The 22,588-nt window shown below is 38.3% G+C and overlaps 1 protein-coding gene across 4 annotated transcripts in view; it reads right to left on the bottom strand.

The window, feature by feature from the left end:
- The window catches only part of LRRC7 (leucine rich repeat containing 7), a gene marked incomplete at its 3' end in the record, with an annotated part of 75,364 nt that overhangs the window by 30,095 nt on the left and 22,681 nt on the right, over positions 1-22,588 (bottom strand). For all 4 annotated transcript variants that reach the window (XM_080349000.1, XM_080349001.1, XM_080349002.1 and 1 more), the window contains exons 6-12: positions 22,509-22,572; positions 19,045-19,119; positions 16,930-17,074; positions 14,837-14,909; positions 10,374-10,503; positions 9,853-9,968; positions 1,088-1,157 (exon numbers count right to left, since the gene is read on the bottom strand). In XM_080349000.1, coding sequence (XP_080205126.1) covers positions 1,088-1,157; positions 9,853-9,968; positions 10,374-10,503; positions 14,837-14,909; positions 16,930-17,074; positions 19,045-19,119; positions 22,509-22,572 — 673 coding nt within the window. The remainder of the gene's footprint in view (positions 1-1,087; positions 1,158-9,852; positions 9,969-10,373; positions 10,504-14,836; positions 14,910-16,929; positions 17,075-19,044; positions 19,120-22,508; positions 22,573-22,588) is intronic.

Below are 22,588 nucleotides of genomic sequence, written 5' to 3'. Positions count from 1 at the left end.
CGGAGAATTTACATGGAGACACTCGGAATATTCATCTGTTGTTGTTATGTTTTCCTTCAATTCATTATTTTTTATTATTGCTTGGCTCTAATGTAGCATCTAGGAGTGATTGTCATAGTTAGTATAATAGAAATTAATCTATGCTATGCCACAGAAAAGTCTGTACCGGTGGTGCCCAGCACAGACCAGTGTGCACCCGTCAGCTGCAGGACCAGAGTCCCTGCGGCTTTTTCATGCGGGGAAAAGGATGGATTCATTTCCAGCAACATGATAATTGGCCCCTGAAGAATTATCCTCATCAGCTTCAGCTGAAGAGGTGTATTATCTGACCATGGGTAGTACTGCAAAGTGAGAAAGAGAAGACTGAGATTTATTGAGATTATTAAAAACTGTTAGGTATGTTAAACATTTCTAACATTGTACAAATTGAGTTTTTCTCCTTTTAGAGTTAAATTATGAAAGTGCAAAATTATTCTATCCAACAGTCCTGGAAAAGATCAAGACTTATTTTAGTGCTCTGAACTGTTAAATTTCTCAGTGTTCATGTTAGATAATTTAAAATAAAATCCTAAAGAATATATAGGAATGAAACCGAACACCTCGGAACAAGGAAAGGCATACTTCAGCTTGAAAGGAACTTAAATGAGAGTTTTCTCTGAAACAAGACTCAGAGTTCTTGTGCATCTTCTACGTGTTTAAACTCCCACTGACTTGATGGAGTTTCAGATCTGCAGGAATGGGAGCGTGGAGAGGAACACGGAAAGCAAGACGACAAGAACAGAGGCACAGGTGGAGTAAAGGATGGGACAAACTCATCACAAGTTTGCTAACAAAGTCTTACCTCTTGGATTTCTGTTTACAATATATTCTCCTGATACTTTTGGCCTTTAGTTACTACTTTTCTAAGGATATAGAAGCTTAGCTAGATTCAAGTCACAAATCCTGCAAAGGTGATCCTTCCCACTTAATAAACAACAGTCAGAGAATCTAAACCTTGGTATGAAAGTATAAACCCAGACTGGGAGCAAACACTTCTAAAATTCTACCCCTAGTTACTCAAGAAAATATGAATATTGAAAGTCATTACCTGGTTGTCAGAAAGCCACAAAGCTGCAAGTTCTTTAAGTTTAGTGAAAGTGAATGGTAAATTCTTCAGTCTGTAAATTATAATATTGGAACAACATGAGTCCTTCATTTTCACAATAGTTTATTTTAAAGATTTGTATGTAGCATGTTTATCTTGATCATACTGAAATTGCTATAGTTTCATATCTTTATTTTCTCCCACTTTTTACTAAAAAATAATATTTTATTAAGGGCATTCCACATTAACAGTGACATTTAGAATTTAAAACTACTGACATCATAACCTAAAGGTACTAAGGAGATACCGGTATTTTGCCTTGGCTATAGTGTAACCAGAGCTACAGCTTATAACACAGAAAACTGAAAAAATATTTTTCCCAGGGAGACTTATAGGAAAGACCTAATAGTTTCCAGTGCAGCTAATGGAGAGCTTTTTATCGGACATACAAGTTTGGACCAGAAATACTCTAATGCTATTGAAAATTCATCTCTGCAGAAATGTTAAAAAAAAAAAAAATTAAAATAACATAAATATTCATAGTGAACCTAACTGACACAATTAAATGAAACAGGGAAAAAAATAGCATTTTCATTATACATGTAAACACATTTCCTAAAAATGATCTGCATGTGGGAGAGAGGAAATGATGAGCAGAAACTTGTGGCACCTTCATTCATGTTTTTCCCACTAATGTACCAACACAAGAGGGTGTCCTAACCACACACCACTGTTCTCCACCTCTGTTATGGGAGGTTGAGGAGCTGGGGGACCACAGGAAGAAACAGCCCCACCAAAGGACTGTCCACAAAGGCAACAACAAGAAAAGAGGAAACCCCCTTTTTCTGAGAGTCACAATCCCATCCTGTGCCAAGGAAGGCTTAGGGATGGGTTCACTTGCATGTCAATGAGGATGATTCTCTGCCCTCCACCAGCAAATAACCAACATCCCCTGACAGTCTTTTAGATATCAAAAAATCTGTATTTCTGGGAGATCAGCACCCCACAAGCTTTTGGACCATTGCCTCTGTGCAGCGCTTCAAACATGTATCCATCATGGAATTGCTTGAGATGTATTTTGCCACAAAGTCATTTCCATTAAAAACAGAGTTATTTCAGAAAGCAATGTGTACTTACTGCAATTTTTAAGGATTTGAATAAGAAAACCTTATACTAAAAATGACTTCTCTATAAACATGAAATAACTTGATGTGAATGTATACACATACACATTGTGCTATGAGATACTCTCCAATTCAATGCCTGTATAGATTAGAGAGGTTTTACACATTTCCATGTTTAAACCTAGAATTAGTGCCATAAGAAAGTAAGGAGTGTCTAAACTACCCGAAATTTAATTTTCATTCCTGCCTTATCATAAAATGGATACGGCAGTGTGGAATAGTGCAGTTTGTGACATTCTTTAAAAATTAAGGTTACAAATTTAAAATTTAACGTAAAGATTCTTAAATAGTGTTTATCCAGATGGTTTATTCAGAGCTTTTTTTTTTTCTGTGTAGAAAGAGAAGAACTCTTACTTTTAAAGCCATATCTCTATCTATTTACACTTTAGGATTCAGCACCCGTAACACGTTTGAAAACTCAGGAGGAGCCTTTGCAGGGGTTCCTGGTGATGTTTCCAATGCACTCAGGTTGGAAAATGTGTGTCAAAGGGAAAACAAAACTGGTAAGTGTGTTTCAGAACACATGTGCCAAGGGCATCTCTGACCTGGTTTTCCATCTCCATGATCAACCAAAACACAGAATTCTTTATTTTTAATTCTCCTTTGCCAATAAGCTTGGACACCTATTTTTAAGCATCTGAAAAGGTCTGATTTTAGGGAGTCTTTAATAAGAAAAAAATAGCCAATTAAAGATCAAAGAACAGAAGCACCCAGAATCATTACCAGTGTCTGAAAATTTTCAGCCTTGGCCTCTTTTTCTAATTGTAATTTATTTTTGCAAGTTTAAAACTGCTTTGTAAATTGTGCACTGCATGAACATTTCTCCCTCACCCATACTAACAATGCACGTGCAAACACTGACTTTCATGAACAACCAAATTACCAATGATTTTGCATTATACCCACTTTCAAAACAAGGCCCATGATAAGTGTCACTTACATTATATTTAAGTATGAAAGGTTAATACAGAAATGTTCATCTAGCTTCACCAGTCAAACCAACGCCATGCTGCAGCTACCAAGGATCACAGACCCTCATTCTGCATGGATGTTGATTGACACCTTTCTGCATACTACAGGCCAGGCAGGTGTACATCAGCATCACTGCTGGTTTCAAAGAACTGACTCACATCATCCTCAGTAAAGGACTTGGCCTCCTCTGAATAGAAAACTGTTCATCAGTACTTGAAAAAAGTGATTGATCTGCGCTGCTTCCATAGCTCTAATACCCGGCTGCAATCAGACACCAGCACACGGAATGGAAAGTTGATAGCTCTGCTGTTCAATAGCCTTTCTTTTACGCTTAAATGCTGAAACTTCTCACTAGACAGTTTGGGAAAATACATTTGTAATTGTTTTCCTAAAACTGAGGGAAAATATATTCACAATACTACATGAAACTGTATGGGTGCACAGACAGCTAATAAAAATTAAATTAACTTACAATTCAAATGCAAACTATGCTGTTTCAAAATGACTTATTCTTACTGTGGATGGTGCTTGACTCAGAGTGAATAAAACCCCATCTGCACGAGGCCGTTTCTCTGCTGGAAGGTGCTGGTTGTTGCTGGGAGCAGCACTAATATCAGAAATACAGCCCTGCATCCATCTGCACCAGAAACACCAAGGCTGGGGAAAACAGCATCTCTGAGCCTTTCAGAACAATTACACCCCTGCTAACGCTTTCTTGCACGAGCAACAGCTTCATTCCTGTGCAATTTTTTAATCACTAATAACTTCAATTTGCAATCTCTTCAACTGATCTGTAAAAAGAGCTGAAAATGCGATAGCCAAATTAAAGAAATCTCTTAGTGCTATAGAGATTGTCTGTAGTCATACTAATTAGGTTAAATTACACATAAAGTCATGTGTGCCGTTGGTAAGCATGAAAGTTTAAAAGTTAGTAAAAAGAATATTCCTTGGAAGGTAAACCCTGAAGCACTAACTGATTTTTTCAAGAAAAAAACATACTCAGTATTAGTTTGGATACCTTCTCTTTATAGTGTTTCATTTTCACACAGAAAATGTTTTCTGATGAGAAAAGAGAAGATATTTCCCCTGAAGTTCCTCAGGTGAATAAAACCAATCTAAATCACTACCTGCACACTTTTTGAAATGGCAGCCCTAAACATTAGATAAGACTTGACAGCCTCAGAGAAGCTCCATGTCAGGGTGTTACCTCACTCTGGAATTAGGCTTTAGAATAATTCCTTCCATTATTAATCCTAGATTACATCTTTTGCACACTTTGCTAAGTTCTTAAGGGCTAAATACAAGTAAGCTAATGAATATTATTAGCAGAACACAGGAAAAGCAAAGAGAGCGTCATTGATACTGTTTAAATATAAAAAAATATCAGATGTCAATATTTGATGGGTCCTACGGGGCAAAGCTATTCTTTGCTTTTATTGTAAAACCCCTGAAAGACATAATTTTAACTTTCTTGGCAATAATTGTTTTTCTCAGAGTTTTGTAAAATAACCCACTACATACTTGCACCAGGTACTAAATTTTGCGTTTGTTATGCCCTAAGTAAGCAAGCTCAGAGTATGGGAAGAGTTTCCACTGGTTATTAGTCTGAGTAATACAAAGACCTAGGGAAATACTTTCCAGATCCATTGATGTGTATGTTATATTTTGGTGACACTCAGAAAGAACTTTCAAATAGTAACCCAAACATGAAAAACTCATGTCAAAACATGCTGAAAATTAATCATAACAAGCAGCATTATCATTCAGTCGGTCAAGCCCAGAGATAGTTGCTGTTTGTGACAGTTCTCCAAGGTAACTCTCAGAAAACTGATAATGATAAGGTTTTCAGAGTGTGCAAGTTTACAATAACATGATTCATGTTAACCCATCAACACACTCTTCACAAAACCACTTGTGGATAGATATGGCCAGAAGTAATTACCTCTTGGCAATAAGCAATATTGTATAATTAAATAACGAAAGAGAAAAAGAAAAGGTACATCAGGGAACAGCCTTTTTTTTTTTAATGGATTGTGTAATCTTGGGTTCTTTTTTCATCTCACTTCTGTGGGTGAGATTCAGAGCAGTAATTGAGTGCAAATACAAAAAGGTGATGATTCTTTCAGCTCTTCTTTAAGAACAATCTAAAACTAAAAGAAAGGTTACTTACCAGTAACCGATGCTCTTTGAGAAGTGTAGCCCAAATGTACATTCTAACAATTCTACCTCTCAATCACAGGACTCAGACCTGGAAGGACTCTGAGGAGAGAGGAGAAGCAGATGGAAGACAAATGTATATGTGGACTACACATTGTGAAGAACACCGGTTACTGGTAAGACATCTTTTTTTTCTTTGAATGAATCCCACGTGCACTCTTACCAGTGACTGAATCCAGGCAGCCACCCCCAGGGACTCATTACGTGCTGGAGGCCTTGATATCTTTCGTGCAAGTGTTAATTGCACAACTACTTCATCAAATTCGCACTGGTTCTTGAAGCACTGGAGACAGTGTTATGCCTGGCAAAGGACAGGATGAACCTCCAGGTATCTGCATGGACATATCTGGAATCAAACCTGCCCTGGCTGCAGAGGGTGAAGCCATCTGAGCTCCGGGCAGATGCACATTAACCCTCATCAGCCTCCACCTTTGCAACCAGATGGCAAGTCAGCATTCAACCCATCATTGCCTTTTATTGTGTAGAAACAACCAAATACCCAGGGCTGAAGAGCCTGTAACAGGGTTGAAAAGTTTTGGATTTGTAAAGAAAACAGAAGAGAGGACTCCCAGCTATGGACATGAGAAGTGTGTAGTCTTGGAGTGCATGGCATTGGAAAGAAAAGCTGGAGTCTAATTCCCTGGTTAAAATAGAATTCTAATATGAATATTTGAAGAAAGTCCTGGAACTAAGACAACTTCTGGTCACTTAAGATCAGCAAGGTCCATTTTATGGAGGTTCCTATCTTATGATGAGGGCTTTCAGAAGACATGGAACAAGAGTGAAAGTCTGTAGCAACCGAAACCATAGTGTTAAAAATGTACTGGAGAGGGACCAAACACTGACCCACCGTTGAGCAAAATGTGTCAACTCACAAAAATTTGAGATTCCTGTTAGCCTGAGTGGCAAAGAGGTCTATGTCAGGTTTGCCTCCTTCCTGAAAGGCATCCCATCAGGATTTTAGACCAAACTCCCCAAATGTTTCTGATTTTCATACACAGACAAGCTCCGGATGATGCAAGGGAGGGAGAACTCCTCCTTTCCTCTCTCTATGCCATATCACGGTAGTCCATCACTCCATGTGTGAGTGACCATTCAGAGAGCAGACTGCAGCTTTTCCATGCACTTTGGCAAGGTGAGTTCAAAGCCACCGATATCCCTGTACTTTTCTTGCCTTGAGCCAGGTTACACTCCCCATGCCATGAAGAACATGTCCAGAATGAACATTTTTGGTGGCCAAAGAGCATCTCTCAATAAACACTTGAGCAGCCCAACTACTAGCAGAGAAAGTCACAGGGTTAAAGGCGTAAGAGGCTGATGGATACACAAGTGCACCATTTACAGTCATAGTTGTAGACACTGGAGGTGAAATTTGGCACGTGGCAAAGCAGAAGGAGGTGACCCTGAGGTATCATTCCCTGGGAGGAACCTGCAGTGGACAGATGTGCAACGGCAGACTGTGTTCCCTTTGTAAAACTACACATTTGTGATGATCAGCATGGACTGACCGTCATACTGACAGAGCTGGTTCCTCTGCAAGGAAAATACCGTGCAAAGATGCATGAGCAACTGGATACCTGCCAGAATGGACATGGAATGCTCTCTGGTGTCAGGAGGAGAAAGTCATAAAGGACTGACCAGATAAATTCTGAAAGAATATGCGACCATATGCACAGTCTATCCCCATTTGTTGTACAGTACAAGGATAACAGATGCTCTTCAGATTCATGCAAAGCTTGGAGGTTTCAGGCCAAAAAGGCTGCACCAGCAGTTTTTGGTGTGAACGAGTCTTGTAACAGGTTGACCCACATCCCCACAGCCCATCACCAACAGCACATGCACTGACCCTGTGGCTCTATAATTGCCCTTTTGCTCTGCTTGTGCCTGTCTCTTGTTCCAAAGGCTGGAAGGGCTATCGAGGGGAAGGGCTGGTGTGCTCGATCTTCTCCTCTCTCATTTCTGTTGTGCTAACATGGAAAGGTTCCCAGCAAAAAGAGGAGCTCAAGCATACTCCTTGTTAATGTGTACATGTGGACTCATTCAAAGAAAGAATGGATATTGTATCAATGTTAATATGAACATGAAAATGGGAAAACAGATAAGTAAAAAAAAAAAAAAAAATTAACATTAGGATTGTATCTGAACTTTGTCCAAACTGTTTGGTGCCAAGACGTGGAAACCTTTTAGTTTCATTAAGGTCGGAAGTTCCATAACAAGAGCATTATCACAATGTCTCAGCAGGGCAACATTTAACCACAGCTGGAACTGGTATCAATAAAGTAGGAAAAATTTACTCCCCAAGCCTTTCAAGAAAAGCACAATGGACTATTTAACCAGGTTTAAAGGTTGAAGGTCTACAGTCTCAGTCAATTCCTATCTCTCCTGGTCTAGACTGTGCTCTCCCACTAGTTCTATAATGCTTACAAGTCATTCTCCAGGATTTCAGGTTGACTTGAGAGAACAGCTTCCCACCCTGAGCGGAAAAGGTCCCATTCTCCTGCTCTCCTCACACCCACCCTGGTGCCACCTTCACCTCAACCTGCCTCTGGGGTTTGCCAGACTCCATGGTGAGCAAAAGGACAGCGAGGAGTGTCAGAAAATGAACATCACAAGGAGAACAATAACATCTTCCCTTTTCAGTGAGACAGATCATTTCAGTGACGTGTCCAGCAGAATGCAGGGGCCACCAGCCAGCAGTGCCGGGGCAGTGGGAAGGACAGCAGCTGCACATCCCACCCAAGGAACATCACATCGTGGGGACGCTGGTCTCGTAATTACCTTCCTCCACAATGGAAATCCCAATTCTCTCTTATACCTGTGCAACTGGGGAAAAAGGCCAGTGCGGCAGGACCACTATTGTGGTGGCATCCAGCTGTCAGGTCAGTACACCTGGCCTGATCTGAGCACCTCTGCAGCCTCCTCCCACTCCACCCCTGTGACAGCACTCATAATCAGTCATTACACATGAAGCCATGGGCCTGAAACCAGCAACTGGCCTGGCTGAAATGTAAAGGGAAAAAAAAAAGGGAGCCCAGTTTTCTACCTCCCCATCCCATGCCCACCCTGTGCCTCCTCCTGCCACTCCAGCTGGCTGGGCAGCGACAAGACAAACCAGCCACTGGAAACGTCCCTCTGAAAATTCACCGTATTCCCGACAGTCTGCTGCCGTCTGGGTCACTGACGGACTCAGCAGCACCACACGCACAGACAGAACCGCAGGAGGATGGGACAGGTACGGGGATGCAGGGACACCGAGGGGGGCTGGGCTGCCCATGTTGGGGTTTAAAGTGTAGCCTAAAATACAGTTTCAGGCTCTGGCTGTCCAGATAAATGCACAAACGTAGGCTGCTGTGCCGACACACCGACGGGAGAGCTCCCCGTCGCTGGGAAAGCAGTGCCATCCAAACCCAAGACCAAGAGACACAAGGTTTGATGCTGGGACTTGGACATTTTCAATGTAAGTCAGAGTTAAGTTGTCATAACACAAAATTGCAGTGCGGAAAATCATCTAACAGAATTAAGCAGATAATTTTGAACAAATACATTACAGGGAATTCTACATTATTCCATTTTATGGTCAACCCTAATTTCAACAATGAAACCGCTGACAGTAAATCAGACACGGATTTGCAAAGTCCTTCCCCTAATTTGTAGTGCGCACGGATGATAATTACTGGAAACAAAATTGTATTCACAGCCCATGTGTTGTACTACCAAGCAAACTTGTATTTCTGTTCTTATACTGAAAATTAACATATTCTTGGAACATACGTGTGTATAAATTTCAAGGAAAAGATGCCTGTGGCAGCACAGGGTAAGTATCAAGAAAGGCTCATTTTAAGCACTTCATTTCTCAGAGGAACAGTCACATGTATAAGAACAGAAGAAGCTGGTGGTTTTTGACAAAACCTTTTCTCTGCTGGGGGAAATAGAAAATCTTTTGATGTCAATGGAGTCAGGATAAAATAGATAACATGCTAGTGAGCTTGTGTTTAATGGTTTCCTATATATCAGCTTGTCATAATTTCTTAATCGTTAACTATCACAAAGTTATATACAATTTTAAAGCCAAACATCAGGCTTTCACATGGAAACAGCAGGAGATAAAAGAAGTAAACGGGTTTTAATCTTTGAAAACACAGTGAGACCCAGATCTTGGCCTCATTCAAGTGGGTTTTTTTTGCACGTCAGTGGAACTGAGACCAAACCATAAAAGTTAAATAAATAAATCCAGATTTTTTTCCTTATAGTTTAAATAAGGTAATTCTAAATATAATTTTGATAGTTTAAAATATATTTTATATAAACGTATTTTACAAATATCTAAAAAGAACAGTTTAAAATGTTTTTAAAATAAATGCTTATAATGAGTTAGAAAAAGAATGTGAACTGTACCTGTTATCGCTCAGATTTAACACCCTCAGCTTCTGCATCTGACCAATTTCATCAGGAAGAAATTCCAGCTTGTTAGAGCGCAGAGACATCACTGTTACGTTTTTACAGCTTCCAATCTATAGGAATGGGAAAACCAAAGATGTTAGGACAGCTACTTTGGTAACATTTATTATCACTAATTTTTTAGGTTGGGAGGTAGACGAATTGTATTTTTACTATAACTGACAAAAAGCAGAAAATACAGAATCTAAAGTCAGAAAATAATTCCCTCCATCTGTCAGTAACACCAGGGAAATGCCCAGGGTCGCTTGCACTGCTCTTCTGAGTGAGTCTCTCACCTTTACATGAATTTACTAATTTACTGGTTTTACTGTTTTACCATGAGTATGTAAGAAGATTTGGTCTTCTCCATCGTGCAGAAACAATTACTTTCAAGGATATTTTGTCAGAGTAGGGATGAAATCTTGGGTCTACCACAAACCATTTTAATCTGTAATTTGAAAACAGAATCAGGTTCTCACTTCTCTGGGCAGTTCGGGGAGGAAATTCTCATCCACAGCCAACGTCCTCAGGTTGTGCAGGTACCCGATGGTGGAGGGTAAGGACTCCAACTCATTACAGCTGCAGTCAAATTCTTCTAATAAAGATAAACTGCAATTGTAAACACACTTGTCAGATGCTATAGAAGGGCTAGGTAACAAAAATTAACAATCTAAAACCTTCGAAAGTTTTAAAGCATCACACTACCACAGACATCATGCCCTGAAGAGGGAACCTTTATTGCAGAGAAGTCTATAATAATATGATTTTAGGAACTATCAAGGATGCTGTGAATCGATCTTATCCAGCAAAGCAGTTGAAGAGAGACCACTTAGTTTTTCAACATTATCATTCTTAATTTTTGTCATAAGAAAATATTCCCAGTACCTCAGACAGACAGTGAACAGGGCAATTCACATTAAGTTGAAGAAAACTTTAGAATCTCAAGATACAAAGACAGACAACAGGTAAAGAAAGCCTGTAAGAGACAGCAAAAGAAAGGGAAGCAAAAATTGCATTCAGGGCACACTCCAGCTGATGCATTTGGCATAATTTCTAATACAAATCAGTACTGAAAAAGGTGAACTTGGATCCAAAATCAGCAAAGTAACCTCAGCCTGTTGCAGTCAGATACAGATGATGTAAAAGTGCTTCTCTTTTACATGTTAAGAAAGCTGGCTAGATTGTTGTCTTCTGTCAAATTATATTACATATATTTTATGCACATGCACATACACATATATGTATATATATGTAAAAATATTCTGAAGAAACATCTACTGAATCTCTTAAAAAATTAGGCTGTTTATAAAACTCCTTGAAATGATTGCTGTACTGCCCTGCCCACTCAGCTCATGGAGTACAAGTTTTGTGATCCATTACAAATGCCATAATTCTGTCCTTCTGCTGCCCCTTTTCGGCTCCACATGCCTTTATCTCTCCAGTGCTTTAATTAATAGTAAGGTTAAATGGCAAGCAATTATCTCTTCTTCAATGTTTGCCATGTCCTTGTCCATTGACGAAGAGCCTAGGTGTTCAGAGGACTGATTGTGTGTTTTTCCAAATGTTTTGGTAAAGCTGATACGAAGCTGACCTGCGCTACAAACCTTGCTGCTTAGTCTTTGTATGAGTCACAGCTGCAGGACTGAACCTTCGCTGTATATCTAACTTACCTTTATTCTGCTTTCTTAATCAAAGAAAGGGCTTTCAAATTTTATGAAACACAAAACCAGAATCAGCTACCCCTAACATGGAATTCTCAGAACTTTCCTCTAATTGCCATATTTCAGAAGACTGTGAAGCCAAAGTGAGTCACAGTGCAATTAGTGAGAGGTTCATGGAATCTACCCAAAAGCTCTGCCAGGTTTTGACTATAGCTTTTCTTTAATACAAGCTTTGTATCCACCACCATTTATTTCAAACCAGATACAAAACCATTTCAGTAAAGGCAAAATTCGGTCATGTTTACCTACTTCATACAGAGTATGTGTTTGACAGAGCAAAGTCCAACTGGAAATTTAAATTAAATTGCAAGATGCACACATTGTTCCTGTTACTGATAACGCAACCAGAAAAGCTTGAAAATAGATGAGCTAATTCAGAACTACTATGTGTCCAATGGCAATTGGAAAATCTGATACTCGCAACTGTAATTATGGAAGTTTCCCTGACAGTGAAGAATGGCTTTATCAGACAACAGGATTTTATTTGAAAGGTATTGTCTGGCACAGACATTCTCAGCTTCCTTCTTTCCTGGTGACGTCAGTGTACAAGTGAAAATAGGGACAACAAAAACAACAAAGTCAGAGTGAAACTCTATTTTATCTCTGCAACCACCACAGTTTAAAAATATGCACTTCAGAAAGTCATTTTTCATACATTGTGCATGAAAGTAAGTTGAAAATAACAGCTGTAATTCTGACAATGCTAATTTAGCTGAAATATCATTAACTGTACTGCCTATTTGAGCTACATTCAGATCATTCTTGATAGATTTAAAGAAAGGCAGAAAAAAATCAGATATACACCTGCTGTTCAGTTTGGCACCTATTGCAATTAGGCAGTTCCCAGTACATGCACTTGGGTACATGAGGAATATTTTTAGGCAGATTAGTAGATATTGATGAAGAATGGAGACTGCCATGAAGAAAAGAGTAGTTCCAACTCATCTCAGCCCCGTTTCATGAAGTCACAGCCCTTTTCTCCCAAAAGAAAGCTGCCAGAGCAGCCCAAATCCTGAGCAAGCTATACCCACCACTTGGCCAACACCAGGCAAAAGGCATTTTGCAGACCCGGGAATAAAGGAATCCACTGGTTTTATGAGGAATGTTTTATTAAGCTGGGTCTACCATGCATAGTACCCTGCAGGGTCAAACTCCAAATGCCCTTTGAACAGGACTGCCAAAAATGAGGGTGGTGGATCACCATTAGCAACATCAACTCAGCGCAGAAGTGCTCAGTGTCTCATCATGAAACCAGCTCCCTCCTCCACATCACTAATTTTTGTGTGACAATAACATCCTCTGCAGCGGGCACTACATTGATCACTCGGGAGAGAAAGACCCAGTAGGAAACTATCCAAATGGATGAGTCAGAGCAAGGAGGTTCATTGTGATGTGGGAGACACTGCCCTCATTAAATGTAAGCACTTAGTTTAAAAAGTGCAGCCAGCCACTCAAAAATAATGTGATGATATTAGGTGATTAGCCCACTGCTCTGCATACACACTGTTCAGAGCAGCATCTTTAAAAACATAATGAAGGCTCCATGATGAACAACAGTCAAAAAATAATAGGTTAAAAAAAAAAAAAAAAGTTCCCCTTCAATTTGAACAATTCAATAAATAAGAAAGCACCTTCGTGATAGGTTTTAAAAATTGGCCCCCAAAATTGTTAAAGATAACACTGGACGTTTTGTCAACCTTTTCGCAGTGTCCCAGTACAGCTTTGAGACTCATGAGATTTCACTGCCCATCAGAATTTATTGCTACACAATGTTTATAAGATTTCCCGTTTTGTGATTCATATAGCTGAATTTTAATACACTCCATGAATATCACACAAATCTAAAGCCACTCCAAGAAGTACAGCACGGTAAGCCAAACGGAGCTTTCAGATGTTACAGTTGTAATAGTTCACAAATCTGGATTTTTTTTTTTTTCTTTGACTGGCATACTAACAACTAATTTATTATTGAAATTATTACTATAAAATTGCTGCAGGAGTAGTAAAGCACTGGCTGTGCAGGTTAGGGATTATTTCACAGAATCATAAAATTGTTTAGGTTGGAAAAAACCTTCAAGATCATTGAGTCCAACCATTAACCCAGCCCTGGCACTGACCCATGTCCCTGATAACCTCATCTCTGTCTGTTCAATCCCTTCAAGGTTTATTGTCCTGAGGGGAACCAAAACTGATCCCAGGATTCAAGGTTTGGCCTCCCCAGTGCTGAGTATTTCTATTCGAGAGACCTCACTGTACTATTATCATATTTGTGGACAAATCTGCATGATGCCTTCTAGGCTTTAATTTTGGAAGCCTCAGAACAGCTCTGGCTTAAGAAAATGACTCCTAATGAAACAATTTGTTGAGCTACAACCAGGTGAACAGACACCGAGAACACAGGCAGAGTCTGTGTGCTCACAGGTGCCCCATTCCCAAATGTATAAAACGTTTCAGAGGTAAAATATGTAGAGAAAGAGGCATCCTACAGAAATATCAGTGTTAAAAATATGTTCTACTAACAAGAGATATGTGTAGTGTGAACCAATAGAAAGAATTGCCTCTTTCCATACCTGGCGACAGGCTTGTGCCCACCTTGAATTTTACAATAAATGGCAGATTTCATTTAGCAATAGGCTCCAGACACACAGCAATACAAGGCAGAATTTTGCACCATTTTGATCATGTAATATCTGACAAAATGATGGCTAAAGGGCATCCTTAGCGCTTCTCATAATAAGATTACTTAGATGATACTTTCACATTTTGATATATACACCTATGAAATTGTCATGACTTTTTCATTTATGCTACTGCAATATGTTAAGAAATCTTCATATATATGAGGTTTACAGGCATTTACTTTTCAGCATCAAGTGCTGGCTGTTGCTATGGAAACAGACGTATTCCCTCAAATAGTTCTACTCTTCCTGCTTTAATCATCTAAACTGCAAGTGATTCATACAGAGAAATATCTTTGTTCTTTTTCTTAGGAAATGTGATACATTTCATCTTCTTATCACTTACACTAGTACAAGTCCACAGAAGTAATGATTTTGCTCTGAATTTAAATGTTATAAGCTGGCTGTTAGGCACACATTTTGAAATTATTTTAAAATTCAGTACAATTTTGTCTTATTTTTTATTTTAAAAACCCCACAGTCTGCAAGAAGAAGGGAAAACACATCTTATTTAACGTTGAAAGTCTTGAGACTTATACTCACTTTCCAATTGCATTGGGCAGAATCGTAAGCTGATTGTCATCGACTTTTAGAGTTGTGAGCCTTTTCAACAGTCCTATGAAACAGGTAAGGAAGAAGTAATACAAAAACAGTTCACATTCATCTTTTTGCTTCCTGTAATCTCACATATCCTTACGCAAACAATGATTTCTAACATTGAATCACGTTGACTTAGATTTCTAGAAGACATCTGTATATAGGACAGTACACAGAGACATTCTTGTTCCATTGAAAATACGTTTCATCAATATGAAGCACTGATTAAATGTTAAGCTGGACTGTGAACTGCAATATTAAGTGTATTTCTGGAGTCTTGAAAAAAAACTGTAAAAACCAGTATCCTAGGTGTGTAGGAAGAGCAATATTTCTACTTATCTATTAATGCATCGATTGAATTCAAGTCCTGTTGCCTTGATTAGAAGGTGCTCAGGCCGTAACAGGTCATTAGGGAAATTATCTAAAGTAAATACTACATTTACAAAGCTTCACAGGGTAGATAAAAACCCAGAAGAAGACTGAAAGCCAGACTTAATTCTGAAGGCATTTGTATACGCAGTTAATTCTTACCATTAAAAGAATTACTACCATATACCTAAGCACAAGCAGATGCGTAACTAGGTAACATTTACCAAGAGGAGAATGAAACTTCTGCTGTACCAGCATGTAGTAGGAGAAAACAATTCAAAAAGAGAGAAAAAAATGGGAAAAATATTGCATTACAGTGCTAGAAACAGAGCTTGAAACAGATTTCCACCTTCTGGAAGTTACTAACATTTCACAATCTGTTTTATTCCCTGAAAGAATTTTGGATATACTGAAATAGGATTTTTAAACTATTATTTGAAACTAATGTTGAGAATAAATTAATCACCAATATAGAGAAAAATGTTAAACTGAAAGTGCCATAATAGGAAAGCTGAAGCAAATGAAAAATATAATGAGAAGGGATACTAGGAATAGTACTCATTTCAATTGCAGAACATTTTTGCTGAAAACTTTTTCAAAATCAACATGTTCCAAGAATCATCTAGGTTTCAACAACATTTTCTTGTAAGAGGAAAAAGGTTTCACCAAACCGAATTTCAGCAAGCTCTCATTTGAAATTGCAGTATTAAAATAACTCTTTTTGCCTTTCTTCTGTTACATCTATTACCATTCAGTAAGAGGAGTTTGGAAACGAGAACTGAATATATCTAACTGCAAGAATGCATAATTCAAAACGTAAACATTTATTCATTTTGTACAGGAGCTAAATGCCCTCTAAAATCAATTTGCATATGCATATCAGAAAAACACATAAAGCAAAAATTCTAGAATTTATGGTGAGATGTAGAAGACGTGCAACAGACATCCAGTAACATGCATGTGGCACGGTGTTATTTGTTAGCAATATATTTTGAAGTCTTAGCTAAGTTGATTTAAAATTGGGGAATTTAATGGTTCCATGTTCAAAAGGACACACTTCAGAAAGTGAAAAAGAAGATGAGGATACAGGGGGCTCATGGGCTGGAAGCAACAGAGGAAAGACATCAAGTGTTTCCAAAGAAAAAAGAAGTAATCAAGACTGAAATGGAATATCCAGATGTATAGACTGGTAGACATACAACCACTTAGCTTCCAGAATTCCTATATATTCTAAATAATTCCCGAATTCTCTGCATGCAAAACAGTCCAAAAAGAAAATGAATAGTTTGAACTATTTCTTTGTTTAATGCTCTCATATGGAACTGCACCACTGTAACCAAGAGCAGCAACTTCCCTCAAGAGTTCCACACTGTTAACGTAATCACTGATATACTTACTTTCAAACTTGGATCAGACCAGTCATATCTTTCTTTGCTTATTTTCTTTAAAATAGTGAGAGTAATCAATACCTTCTAACCAGAGATATTTTTCCTGACTTTACAAAATGGTCTTCAAGGCCTGTCCACATACAGACATTTCAAACTCCTTTGGAATTTAATGACAGTCCTTGTTCCAGCTATTCTAAAGTCCCATCATTACCAAAAAAATATAAATATTTAAATGAAATCCTCATTTGTAAAAGACGACAAGAAATCCCAAGCTTTTCTCACCTATGGAGTCTGGCAGTTGCTGCAACATGTTGGATGACAACAGGAGATCTTCTAGTCCTTCACATCCCGAGATGTCCAAATCAACAGTTTCTATCCTGTTTTTTGACACATCCAGGTACACGAGCTGTTTTAACTTTCCTATAGACTTAATAGCATGTTACAAAGAGTTACTTGAAGAGACACACACTGCTTGTCAGGTAATTAAGGTTAATTAAAGACAAACAATAGCAATACAGGGTTATACTGAGTTATCTCAGTATCCATTTAACCAGATCTGTTTCACTGAAGCAGTGTGGGGGTGGTCCAACAGCCCAGAAAACTGCAAAAGTAACTGTACCAAACCAAATGACACATGCCAAACTAATTACTGTGATCCAGGTTCATTAAATCTGCTGAAAGCTTGAGTTCTCAGCCACACAGCTATATTATTTCTTGATTTGGCCACAGATCCAAGGGACATTTATCCACAGTTCCCATCTGCTCCTAAAGGCAGCCCCAAAGGCCACAGAGGCCAGACAGGCAGGCAAAGCTTTTCTGCATCAAACTGATCTTCTGAATTTTATAAAATCAAAAACTAGACTTTAGATATTCATAGTTCAATTATGAGCAGTTAAGCACAATAGCGCACTTTTGTGAATACAGTATTTAACGACCACTATAACCTCAATGAGCAAAGTGATCGGAGTTCTGCCCTAATTTCTTTGAAAATCTGTGCAGCATTGAAGAGCTGAAGCCTGGAGAAGCAACCTGCTGTGGCATCCATTATCATAAGATGGTCACTTCATCCTAGACGTGAAATTTCACCGAGAAAATCAACAAAATGATGCTGTTAATTTCCTTAAACAAAAATCTGCAAGTGGAAGAGCAAAGAGGGGTCACTGCTGCGCTTGGAGGAAATGAGGCGAGTTTTTGTATAAAGGGACAATCTCCCTTTCAGCCCAACCTTTGCCATTCTACCCACGTTAATAGCTTAATACAATCTTTGTTTCTAGCACAGGCTACATTTTAAAAACTGAATTATCAACATCAGAAACCTGACAAATCTCAATCTTAAAATCAGACACCAGTTGCTATTTTCTTTCTATTTTTATCAGTCAAAATTTAAAGCTAATACAAACTGGTTTAAACCCCTTGTTTTGGAGAAGGCTTGCATAAAACATCATCTAGAGACTACCAGAATCTGGTCCAGGGAACATGAATTATTCACTGAAAATAATTACACTCCCTGGGATTCAGTTCCACAACCTACTGAAAATCTTTGACTCTAAACACCCTCTCCAGGGATTACAACAGCTCAGCACGACATGTTACACTGGATATATCGACCAATTTCATTGTGAATAGAAAAGAAACAGAATAAGGGTTAAAATGTCTGTGCCCACACTCTTGTATATCCGATATTTCTTCTACTCAGCCACATTGTGGCAACAATACTGCGATACCGCTGTGCTTGATCTCCAGCTGGTCTCAGTATCAAAAAGTGGTTCCAATATCGGGGTTTTTTTTCACTAACAAAGCACTCAAAAAGTGGCTATTTGGACAGTGACTGAAAATGATCATTTTCGGTGCAAACATCCTGCTTAACACAAAAGATGAATGAAATCTACTTATGACAAAAACCAGACATTGCTCAATGCAAAAAACCTGAATTTTGATTAACAAAAGTGCTTTCTAGGGGAATATATCTTCATTCCGCTGCCTTAGAATTGCTTTTAATATAATTGAATCTGCACACACCAACCGGGGTGGTTTTAAGTTTGTTTCGATTACTTAATATTTCATTTTCTTCCTTAAAGCACGCGGTTTTTATAAAAGCGCTAGTTAACGCATGGTGACTGAGAAGGCAATCGGAAATAACTTCCCCTCATAGCAAAAACTACACAACAAATACAATAGGCATATCCCCATTTCAACACTATATTGTAATAACACAACACTTAAAAGGTTTTCATAGGCATGGCTATGCTGAGACTTTCATTTCTTGATAATGATTAATGACTATATGAACTAGGAATATGTATCCACTCAAGAAAATGCACATGCATTTACTTACTACAAGGTAAATAGTTCACTATATCATGCAATAATTTCAATACATAAAATAAATGTTCATACCCCAGGTAGTACTTGCAAAGAATTATTGTCCATCCACAACTCCCTTAGATTTTGTATTTGTTCGAGAACCTCAGGCTGAGGAAAAGAATATAGCATTATGGACAGTTAAATAAATCAGTATTTTTTTAGTTAAATATAAATATTTTTTTAAAAGATCCCCTCTTCCTGTTTTTTACTTTTAATAAACCACATCAGATTTTCAGATAGTTAATGACATAACAGAACACTCTTTTCATTTCACCACTGCTGTTCTTTTTCAAAATTTGTAAAATTTATGAACCCTTTGAAAAATAAATGAATACAAAGAACAACAGTTTAGAAGTTCTGCACAGTACCCTGTCAGGATGCAATTGATGAACAAGGTAAATGAGAGAAGTAAGAATCGCGGAGCTCCAGAAACAACACACTGGAAAGAACAATCCAGCCTCATCCTGCAGCACGTGCTGAACTCTGCATTTTGCATGATTAATAGTCTTAAAAATAGCTTAACAGAGGCATATTGCTGAACTGTCTCCAGGATATACCACATTCATGTACAATTTAATGTCTGTAATTGTCATATTCAGTAGTTAAAATAGTGGTATGTAATGATCAAGTCTTGAAATTACAATATTAAGCTTTAATGGAAGATGTTCGATTCTTTTCAAAACTGTAGGATATTAGTGAGCGAAACTGAAAAAGGCAATTCCCCAAATCATTTCTCATTCATTCCATCTGTGAAAAGCAGGAATTCTCAGGTCACAAATACTTCCATGTTCCAGCCTAAGAGGTATTTTTCTTTTTCATGAAACAATCACAGGTAAAACAAGACTTAGGATTTGCCTTGGCTCTGTAAAGTTGTGGAGATGTTTTTTGAAGTCTGACAGGAATGGATATGAAATATTTCGTTTGGTAATGACTCAACCAGATACTGGAATTACTTCAACACAGTAAGAAACAAATGTTTCTGTTTAGCACCACGAAGGAACCTGCTGAACTGGAGAGCTCAATCCCTCAGTTTCCATGTTATCATATAATGTGTTTCTATTAAAAATTGATTAGTCAATAGTTTGAAGATAATTTATTTTGTCTTGACTAATATTATTGAAATTTTGTTGTCCTTCAATGGTTAAAACCACTTCTAATTTCCAGGCTAAATTAATTAACGGTCATTTTATACTATTTGTTCCTGTGATGACTAATGGTTCTTCATTTCTCCAGAGTGTTCACTGACTGAGGTTATTAGAGATAATAATAATTTCCCCTCTCTACTGTAATTTTCTTTTAAATCCCTCTCATTAGGCAGTCTCCCTTCTCAAAGGCAACAGCCCATTCCTACGTTGTACATATTAACAGCTTGAGTTGAAATTGCTTGAGTATGGACTATGGCAATCCATAATGCAGATGAGATCTCACTAATGTTTCGATAAGTGGTATTAAAAACTTCTTAATTTGTCTCTTTTAGAAATGCTTCTGCTGACACATTTTTGCTAAAAGCATATTACACTTTATCTTCTTTCCCTTTTCTCCCTACCTTTAACTATTTTCTTCCCAAATTCCCTCTGAAGCCTGGCTGCTGACTGAAGACTCCTGGAACTTTTTGCCATTTTTTGACACTTGGAAGATTTCAAATCCTTGCCCCACACCTCGTGATTTAAAGCCCCAGTTCTCTGGAGACCTGGACACAGATTAGTTATTCCCTTCCTTGATTTCATTACATTTGAATATGACTGCTAGTGAGGAAGTGAATCTCTATTTTAGGAACACATAACCTATCTTGTGATTTGTATAATCTTGTTTCCAGAACATGAATGAACAGAATTACTTCATTTTTGCAAGTACATTTCTGCCTAACCCCATGTCTACTGCTCCAGACTGTCTGGAGCACAGAATCCTTCAGGCAAGGACACTCAAAGAATTAAGCTCTTCCACACCACCACAGTGCCAGGCAGTGTTTTTCTCTAATAAGAATGAAGGTTCTATTGAAACTCAAATCAGATTTTCAGAATCCATGAAAACAGGACTTTTGGATTCTTTTTTCCAGGTGATCTTGGTCTAAATTAGCATCACTTTCCCACGACATCTCTGCAGATGCAGATGGATGTTGTTCCCTTGCCTCCCGGCCCAGTTTGCTTCTAACTTTTGATTCTAGTTCACACATTTTTGGACGAGCTTCCTGAAAAATACGTCAAATCAGGGACTCTTGTCCTAATGCCAGTAGGGGGTCACTGGACTCCTGATTCCTCATTCTTAGGGCACAGTATGTTACAGTGGAAAACACAGGGTGATGTTCAAGTCACTTAAAGACTATGAAACCAACCCACTCCCCAAAAAGACACAGTCTGAATTCAGGAAGCATACACATATTCCTTTTGAGCAGATTTCCAAATACCACTTCTGAGGATTTTTATTCTATTTGTCTACGCAAAAGATTTCTAATATCAATTAAAAAAATAAGTTAAAACCATCCATTTTCTCATACATAGCTCTATAAATCAGTAAATAGTAACAGGTTTATAGCCACAACAGAAGAAGACAGTGCGCTCTCTATAAAGCAGACACAGACTCTTTGCTACATCTTTCTACTACTAGATGACATTTCAAACTTTGTGTAAAGTCACATTATCTTAATTCTAATTAAAGCTGCAGGAAGTATCATCCTCATAAAATTGGATGCCCTGATTCACTATTTTTACTAACTGTTCTTCTACAACTCTGGAGGAAAGATGGTCCAGCCGACGGTTTAGCAGTCACTGGACAGGCATTTATTTTGACATCAGTGCAATAGTGAGTGTCGCAGTATTCATTTGTTGTCCTCCCAAACAGCCCTGGCAGCGCCAGGTCTCAAATAGGATGAGGCAGCAGCTTTTCAAAGCTGTGTTTCTCTCCTGCAGGATGAGCTCTCCTTAAAAACAGCCTCAATTTAAAGCACAGTTTAAGCGCCTCATACTGTTTCTGAAAAGTGTCAGTTCCTATAGGTGTAGTAGAAACACAGCTCAAGGGAACAGCAATTTGATTATTTTCTACACAGAGACTGGAGAAAATCCCCAAAGCTGCTAAATCTCAGTGAAACTCATTCTCATCTTAGAGGTGAGTTAGGGCCAGAAACTGCTTTTGGATGCCAAACTTTACTTCTGCTAATAGCAATTGCTAATATTTGCAGGAAATAATGATAGACAATAAGAAATTAATACATAATTGACATGAGTATTTGTCCTGAGATCACCACGTTGGAGTAGTCCAGCAGTAGTAACCAGCTCAGAGTGAGAATCAGCTGTGACCTTGACCTGAGCCCCAGAACCCTGATGTAGATGTAGTTTTTTTATCAATATTCACATCACAAACTACGATACATCTTCTGTTCTACAAGGAACTGTGACCGTAGCATGTGGCCACAACACAATAATGCCTTTTAAGTTTAATGCCCCATGCGCAGAACATCCCAAAGACACAGGCTTTCTATGAAAAAATGGTGCACTTCTTACCAGCTCAGAGAATTCATTATTGCCCAGATCAAGCCTCTCCAGTTGTGTCAGTTTGTGCATTGACCTGTAAGAAATCAGGA

The sequence above is a fragment of the Nesoenas mayeri genome, assembly GCF_963082525.1.
Source record: "Nesoenas mayeri genome assembly, chromosome: 8".
In the NCBI taxonomy this organism is placed as follows: Eukaryota; Metazoa; Chordata; class Aves; order Columbiformes; family Columbidae; genus Nesoenas; species Nesoenas mayeri.
The sequence above is the reverse complement of the archived record's forward strand: the minus strand, read 5'-3'. Positions and strand labels throughout refer to the sequence as shown.